The 9,068-nt window shown below is 37.1% G+C and overlaps 1 protein-coding gene across 1 annotated transcript; it reads left to right on the top strand.

The window, feature by feature from the left end:
- Positions 1 to 2,461: 2,461 nt before the first annotated feature.
- ube2d4 (ubiquitin conjugating enzyme E2 D4) lies at positions 2,462 to 8,699 on the top strand. The gene is made up of 7 exons (XM_072388241.1): positions 2,462 to 2,746; positions 4,065 to 4,128; positions 4,274 to 4,305; positions 4,427 to 4,504; positions 4,628 to 4,733; positions 5,884 to 5,977; positions 6,122 to 8,699. Exons 1-7 carry the CDS (start codon positions 2,723 to 2,725, stop codon positions 6,165 to 6,167), a joined length of 444 nt encoding a protein of 147 aa, XP_072244342.1. The 5' UTR covers positions 2,462 to 2,722; the 3' UTR covers positions 6,168 to 8,699.
- Positions 8,700 to 9,068: the final 369 nt, after the last annotated feature.

Below are 9,068 nucleotides of genomic sequence, written 5' to 3'. Positions count from 1 at the left end.
GATTTCAGAGGAAACTACTGTAGGGGGAGCTTGGGAGGCTTTGTGAGCTGAGGCTTAAAAAAAACAAAGTGTGGTCTTGACTGTGTCTGAAAACCTCATGCTGATAAATGGCCAGGAGCCTTGTTTTCTGAGTTTGTCAACTCAGAAAACAAGGCTCCTGCTGCACCAGACCCAAACTGCTACCTCTGCTGTTAGCTGAATCTGATTACTGGCAAGCCCTGAGGACAGACAGGTCATTGAGAGCACAGAGATGAGCAAACAATAAGATATTATCTGAAGGAATCTTCAGTTTTCCAAAGGAAAATGGTCCCTCTCAGTGTCACATTGACGATAGGATCCTCAACCTGACACTGAATCAGCCATTTAAGAAGAATGAACACAGCGACCCATTCATACATACTCACTAAAATAATGAGAGCTCTTTTTTCCCCCCTTGTTTAAGACATATAAAGGGAAGCTCATGAGTCTTTGCGAGACAAGGCTGTGCAGAAACTGGAGCATGCAGCTGACTCAGATGAATATGCCTTTACAGTGTTTGGGTATTGAATGAACACTTCCATAGACTTTTTTCTCCATTCTTTTTGCTCTTGTAAATGACACATGTGTTCGACTTCATTGTATACTGATCTATTGTTGTGCATGTCTGCACTTGAAAAATATCATTTGAAAAAAATAACTTTATATGCGTAATTTTGTTCTTAGCATGCAGTCTTCAGTCAGAAAATAAACATGGTGAAGCTTGCAAAAACTCTTTCCAGCCAAAGCCTTACTTCACAATCTAAAATAATCCATTTATGTAATTTCTATGTGCTTTGCTCTTTTCAAATAGTGACACCTTGTGGACAATTGGCTTCAGTTCATATGTTCAAGTTAGTGTGTAATGGTCCTTGAAGCCATTTTCGATATAACTCTGTTTTCACATGCAAACTTAATTGGGAGGATGATGACTGTACTGACTGTGATGATTTTTATCTATTGATTTCCTTTGTTTGGCCAGATAGGTCCCATTGAGAAACAAGTTATCTTCTTCTATGGAGTCCTGGTCAAGAAGACAGTATAAAACAAAAATGTAACATAAAAGTTTCACGTGAAAATACTTTTTTAAATGTTAGTAACATATGATGCAGGTGGTTAAAAAAGACAGGTCCATATCAACTAAAATCAACATATTTTTATATGTTTCCTTCATTGCAATTCTTAAAACACTTTTAAAAACACATAAAGTGTTTGTGAACTAATATTTTGAAGTTCATTCTATATGTAAGGAGCATAGAAGAAGAAAGCAGTTTTACCCAGTTTTACTGAGAGTACACCCTAGGAACACTTAAAAGACGTCTTGTTGTAGATCTGATATCATACTGTCTGGTGTGACATGACAGAAGGCTATAATGTAGGTAGGTAATATACCTACAATGTCTTTGCAATAAATAGCAACATGTGCATTTTTCCCTGGTTTTAGAGGCCATTGTTAAGAGTCATATCCGGTGTAATGGTGAGTGTGTGAGCTTGTATTCGTTACGAAGCGTAATGCAGTATGTCAAAATCCAGTATTTTAGGTCAGGATGAAGATGCATCCATATAGATATTATCACTGCGACGTTTATCACATATCATTATTGTAACATTGGAAACACTTTGGATTAAAGAAATTTGGGACAGGTGCAACAAATGACTGGGAAAGGACAAAGCATTGAGATCTGATCATGTTTACACTATGCTTTAATGTGACTTTGCAGATCTGAATCTACAGTTGTCAAAAAAATATCCCACAGAAAGTTAAATAAGTACTTGGCCAAACATGTTATTATTGCATCACAAATGGAAAGAAAAAGCCAGAAAAGTTTCAAACATTGCTGTCACAGGGTGCGCCTGTCCTGATACTTAATTGTAGGAGGAAACTGTCCTGCAGTCATTCGCATCAAAATTATTGATTCTGTTTAGAAATCATGAAAACATCTTTATCCAGACAAGGAGATGACATCCATACATCTGTAAAGGCAACGTCATCACTGAAAGTCATACACAGTTTTGGAGGCAACATACTGAATGTTGTCATGGTGACACAAGCCTTCTCAGAGAAGGCAGGTCTCATTATGAAGTGGTGCTAAAGAAAAGAGATAATGCCACACAGTAGTTAACATGTACATTTTACAACTATTATTAGACATCATGCTGGCACCAAATTCATAACGACTATAGAATTTGACCAAATATGTAATTTCTCAGTTTCACTATTTGATTCATTGTCTTCTGTTGTTCTTTCATTCTATGACATTATATTATGATCAAATTAAATTTCATTACAAAGTAGAATATAAACGGACCTTGTCAAAACTGAATTAAATACGAATACTTTGAATTACAACCGCGAAAATGTAAGAAGACAAAACTGTTACTTAACTGTTACTGTTACTTAAGTCTCGCGATATTAGCCGTTTGCCTGGCACGGAGAGGAGGGGAAAGGAGTGGGAATGAGAGGACAGTGAGCGAGACAGCAAAATATCTCGGTTGTTTCGTGGTCTGGAGAAATATCAACCTATATCACACAGTTGGTCAGCATTGGTTGTACGAGAGCCCCAACGTTATAATTTATTGTATGTCAGACGTGATATCTTGATTGTATGTGAAGTGAGATTTGGAATTACGCGGCCACAAAAACAAAATTGTATGTGTCAGGTGCTAACTATTAGCTGACAGGCTAACTAGCATAGCCATTGAGGCAATGGCGTTGAAAAGAATTCAGAAGGTGAGTATATATTTTAATGTACTAAGTAAACTTTGTTGTAAATCTGTTCTTATCTGTGTGGCACACTCTGCTAATATGATACACATTTGTTCTATTTTTCTAGGGTCAAATTAGCCATGTTAGCCTTCTTTTTGTGTGCTTTTTTAAAAAATAATACAAAGACAAAGGCGAGCTAACCACCGGTGGCCCTGTTGGTGCATTGCTACAGTAACGGTGGCTCTTAGTTGCCAATTAAGTGTTCCGTTATTTGGAAGGTCACCGTTTGTTATCCCTAAGTGTTTGATATTACTTTTGAACCGTTGCTAAGCACCCTGTCAATACTGGGATAAAAGCGTCATCCTTAGTAAGAGCGACTGTAGGCTAACACCTATTGCTAACAGGTCTTTAGGTTAATTGGCATGCACAGGTTTTGTTATTGAATTACTATATTGTCACTTGTCTTTACTGTGTTACTTTTTCACTAATATTGCGGTTGATGATGATGATGTTTTTGTCGCTGAATGACAGCTGCCTAATGGTTTCCAAAATTGAACCACAGAGTCAGTGTTGCCTTATATGGAATGGCAAATGGGGCACTGGAGCAGGCCATGGGGTGTATTTATATAACAGAATAGATAGGCTTCCTTTCAAGAGATGTTGAATAACGGGCTTAATTCTATTTAAGCATCTAGTGATGGATTTTGTTTGTGCTTGATGCCAGTTCCCGTGTGATATCTGTCTGAGCTTGGTCACTTGCATCCGTTTCTATTCGTTACTTCTGTGGAACTTTTTCCTTTTAATGAAGTGTTGTTATGGTCATAGTTAAGACTTGTGAGTCTTATTTATATGTTGGGAACCACAGATTAGGACTGTTAACATACAATCATGTCAATAAGAATCTGGCTCAGATTACAGGTTGAATCCTCACTTAAACCACTCAAGTTTTAGTTTATGGTTGCCAATTTTCCTCAAAGTAGTGAATTATATCAATTAATCTTGTTAGCATCACTAACTTAATGTTGCTTTCCACTTGCTGTTTCTGCATGTCATTTGATAATGAAAATGCATTAATACACATTTGCAGTAGAAATGTGGCACTAATAGCTCTATCCTAAGGCTAATATTGTCTAAAAATGAATAGAAAAAGATACTTACATTAGTTGAAGTTATTTATGTAACAGCTGAGCATTTGTTTAACTGTAGAAAGCAAAAGTTACGTATTTTTTTATTTTCTTTTTTTAAATGCAGTTATATTAGGACATTCAAAATAAATAAAAAATCTTATTTGTTTTCCTTCGGTACTCAAGCCTGTTTCTTTCTGTGATTGTCTTTTCTTCAGGAACTGTCAGACCTGCAGAGGGACCCCCCTGCTCAGTGCTCAGCTGGACCAGTTGGAGATGATTGTAAGTTGCTAGAAAATTGCTGCATGCCTTTACATGATGTCTTTGTGCTCTGAGTAATTAAATATATATACATAAAAGATTGACTTAGTATAGCAGAAATATGCATCCAAAATGTAATTATTATTATTATTTTTTTTTCACGTAGTGTTTCATTGGCAGGCAACAATAATGGGTCCGGTAAGTAACACACTATCTTAATTGAGCTTAAATTTAATTTAGGTATGGGGAAAATAAACTAAACCCACTGAAATTGTTTAAAACCATGCTTTTTTTTAAAAACAAAAAAATTTAATTTCAGAGTGACAGTCCTTATCAGAGTGGAGTATTTTTCCTTACCATTCACTTCCCTACAGATTACCCCTTCAAACCACCAAAAGTAAGAGTCCGTTTGATGTGTCAAATATTGATGTGAAATATTTTAACCGTCTGTGATTCACTTACTAATTGTTCTTGAAAATGTTCTGTTTTTTTCTGTTTGTCTGTTCATATTTTGGTACAGGTTGCATTCACGACAAAAATTTACCACCCTAATATTAACAGCAATGGAAGTATTTGTCTGGACATACTGAGGTCACAGTGGTCACCTGCACTTACAGTATCAAAAGGTAAGATTTGCTGCAAGAGTTGTGCCGTATCTTTTTCGGATTCATCTTATTAAAGGTGTTATTTTTCTGGCTGTCATTGCTAAATGTAAGGATTCTCATATTTTGTATGATGCTCACTACTCTGTTTTGTTGAAGATGGTGAAGTTGCCTCGATGGTTTAAAAGTATGTTCCACGATACCTTTTTAAAAGAAGAAAAACAGCCTAGTACATTTTCCCACATGGATTTGGAAAGAATGGATTTAAAAAGATCGTTTTTGGTTGAAAAGCTCAAATCAAGTGCAGAAATGTTACATTTTGTTTAAAATATTCCTTTGAGTCTCGTCATTAAATTCTTAAATTAAAATTTTGATCATTTTCATTTTGCTTGAAAGAATCTCTTGAGTTTGAACTGGGAGCGTTGGCTCTCTTATGCCTTTGTTTACTGTAGTGTGTTAATGTTATTTCTCCAAGTATTAGATCGCTGTACGAGCGCACACTATCAGCTGTAACATTTAAGTTTTCCTCGTGCTGCCAGAAGAGCTCTGACTTGGACAAAGAGCATCTGGGGTTTTCCAGAAGCGTCTGGACATTATTGATAGATCCTTTGAGACTTGTGGGGTGGGGTCTTTGTGGATCAAGCTCGTTTCCCACAGTTGCCATCGTATCCCATTAGATAGGTGTTTGTGAAGTTCAGAAGCCAGGCAAGCACCTCGTGTTCTTTGTACCCTTTCTAAACAGTTTTTAATGAACGGCTTATGACATATTAAACCATGTCATTGTTTCTTAAACACAAACAAAGCCAAAAAGCAGTGTGTGAAATACATGTGAAGTGGAAAGCACTAAATAGTAGCAAACCTTTCCACTTTGATTGATTTACATCCCAGCGGTGCACAATGAGGGTCATGTGAGTCTCACCTTAAAATTTACCAGCCACCTAGCTGCCGATCGTGTTTTAGTTCTCAACAAACCCCAGATTTTAGCCACATGTGGCTGGTTTTAATTTTGCACCTGGATAATTATTTGATGATTTAAAATCTTGTCTGTTGGTGCATGGAGTGACGAGCAGAAAGTATTAAATGGACTCCAGTTCTTTAACACAGAGCCACTAAAAGTTCTATTGATTGAGATTTATTCTCTAACTAGAAACGTTTCTGTTTTCTTCTTCCACAGTTTTATTGTCTATCTGCTCACTTCTTTGTGATCCGAATCCAGATGACCCATTGGTACCAGAGATTGCTCATACATACAAGGCTGACAGGGAAAAGTGAGTGTAAAACATACGTGCATTTACTGCATCGCTTGAAAAAAACCTCATTGCCATACTTACTTTTACTGTCAAACATAAACTTCTTAGTTTGCAAGTTAAACCTGAAACCATTCTAAACTTTGCATGGTTTCTTCTCTACAGGTACAACAAATTAGCAAGAGAATGGACACAGAAGTATGCAATGTGAGAACGCCAGGGAGATCGCTATTCAAATGAGAACAAAAGAACCACAAAGGATTTGTAACTTGAGGCAAATGAGCAACAGAGGGGGAAAAAAAAAACAAGACAACAGCCCATGATTTGAGAAGGAAGTGATACAATGAGGTACAGTGCCACTCGGCTTTCCGTGTGCTGAGCTGCTGCCATGTGCTGTCCTTCATAACTTGTACGGATCTGCAGAGCAGGACCTGATGGACTCCTAAAGCACTCCCATATGGAATACCGGAATTTCTTCACAGTCCCTAATGCCACACCCAGACTTTACACTGTTACTTCTGCTATTGTGATTATCACCGTTACTCTTGCTATTCATGCGCTTTATTTTCATCGTCAACGAGTCATATCATTATGCGACTAAGATGCAAAATGTTTGGTTTTAGGAGATTTGCTCTCCATTCATTTCAGAGGTACTCTCTGTCCCACTGGATGTCTTGTTAGTACTGTATTTCCATGTATTTAGTGGCCTTTTTGTGTTATGTTTTTGGTATATGTGCAATTGAGGCAGAATGTTCTCTGTTGAAACGCAGAATGGCGCAGCACCATTACCAGCAGGTTGTCTGTTGACACTAACTGCCTCTGCCCCAAAACAATGTGAAATGCATAAAAAGGATCGCTTTCTGTAGTCCACTGCGAGTGAAAATGAAATGATTATTGGCAGAGTTGAAGACACTGGAGAGCTGCTGTTGAGAAGCACCATACTCGTTGTGGGTCTCCTTTCGGTGAATATCCATTTTTCCTTATTCCCACATGCTGTCATTTCCCTTTCATCCTATATTAGAAACCATCAATGGCTGGTATATCCATTGTGCAGATAATACTACTGTCATTTTACTTGTGTTGTGTAGCTATGACCATAGCTACTGTTTGGCATAGCTTAGCTGTGTCCTACTCAGTACAGTTACTCAGGTATCAAATCTCAACAACAGTCTTGATATGCATTGATCCCTGATTTTAAAAATTCTGAAAATAATACTTATCTCCATGCATCATTCATCCTGAAGAGGCAATGTGTTGTACACAAATCGTATGCTGTGTAAGAAGTACTGTCACTCTCACTGTCCCTCTCCAGGTCTCTGCTAGTTTTTTTTCTTCTTCTTTTTCTTGAACATCAGGATTTGAACAACTTTTAAATATTGTAGTGAGGTGTAAATGCTACTTTTTTTTTTCTTTTCTGAAATTAAATGGCCTTTGGTTTCAGGTGGTGTCCATTGTTCTGAAAGTGGGAACTTGAACAAACTTGACATTTAGCAGAACCAAGTCATTTGAAGTCATGAGCGTGCAGTTACTTGAGGTGATTAAATACAGTAACTTGCCATGGCTGTTAAATTTGCTTTAAGTATCAGGTGATGTGAAGCTTTGCATTTACTTCCTTTATGTTCTTAAGTTCATAAGTTGGGCAACACATTTTTGTTTCGTTTCAGAAGTGATGACACTGACGGTTAAACATTTTGTCCGAGTGATACATTTGTGACCTTTTGTATTGTATCTTTGACAACTTTAGTTTTAGGCTCACTTTTTTTCTCATGTCACAAGAATTGAAAATGATTGTGATGTCATAAAGTAATAGTTGTAATATAATCCATTTGTAAGTGCTGGAAAAGTTGAAAAGTGGTGATTTTTTTTTTTAAAAATCACAATTTAATGTGCTGATGCTGCCAATATAAAGGGAATTATTGGATATCTTTAAGAGGAAGAAAACTCTACTAGTGAGGCATTATTGGATGGATTCACCCAGAAAAGTTCCTTGTGAAGCATGATGGATTTTTTTTAGAAGCTTCGATTGTAGAATTAACATAATGATTTAGACTTTTAATATAGATTTTCATCAATATTAGCTGCTGTAGAGAAAATAGTCAAAACAATTTGTCCTGAATACAGTATTATGCTAAAATGTTTAGAAATTATATCCTCTAAAAGCAGTGGAAAGCTTTGCTGCAAGATCTCAGTTGTGTTACAACAATTTTAGTCCCTGCGTGCATTGTTTGTTCATCTGGCTATTTATTTTAGTATCTTCCTCCTGTACCACTGAATGCAGCCTCAGTTCATGATGCAAGTGATGCTACACTGACTCCCCGCGTCCAGTGTGCTCGGTAGGGTTTTCATAGGCAGCTTTGCATGCTTTGTACTCTGGAAAACCTTCTCACAGCCATTTGCCAGATATCAGGGATTTCGTTATAATTCATCTGCCTAACACCTTGAACTAAAATTCTAGCCTTAACCCTCATTTTGTATATCTAGAGGATGTGTCATCGACTGTAAATTTGCTATCGGGGCTGTATCCCGGAAATTGGGGACTCATCTCATTTAAAGACTTGAAAATCTGCTTGAACAGTACCAATATTTGGCTTTGTCTGAATGCAGAACCACCCTTCACGCATCTTAAAATTGGAGATAAATGTGCTTCGACTGCCATCATGAACCTACATGTTGTCACATAGTATTATTAACAAGTTAACAGTTGACCTTGTTATAACTTAAGAATAAAACTCATCTTGGTTTATTGCTGTTTGAATTTCTTCTTCGTGTGCATGTGTCCATTTACTCCTATAAAAATAGCCCTCAACAACAAAAGACACCTTGTGGTTGAGGGGTGGCTTTAAAATGTTTTTGTCCAGGGACTTGGTTTCTGTTTGCGGGTAGAGAGCCTCTGCATTGCCTGCCTGGGAGCTGTGTATTCTGGGGTATGTTTGATATATAAGTTCACGTGCGACGATTTTTCAGTGCAAACCTCGATCTGCGTTGCACAGGGAGATATTTCACTATGTTGCACTTACTTTAGGTGATAAACTGTTGCTTCTTAATGAGTATTAGCAAATGAAATAGTATTGATTTATTGTCGAGTTGACAGCAATTAAAAACTCATATGAGA

The sequence above is a fragment of the Leuresthes tenuis genome, unplaced genomic scaffold (assembly GCF_036924035.1).
Source record: "Leuresthes tenuis unplaced genomic scaffold, fLeuTen1.0.hap1 SCAF_6, whole genome shotgun sequence".
NCBI classification, from domain to species: Eukaryota; Metazoa; Chordata; class Actinopteri; order Atheriniformes; family Atherinopsidae; genus Leuresthes; species Leuresthes tenuis.
This window is presented reverse-complemented; position numbering and strand designations above follow the sequence as displayed.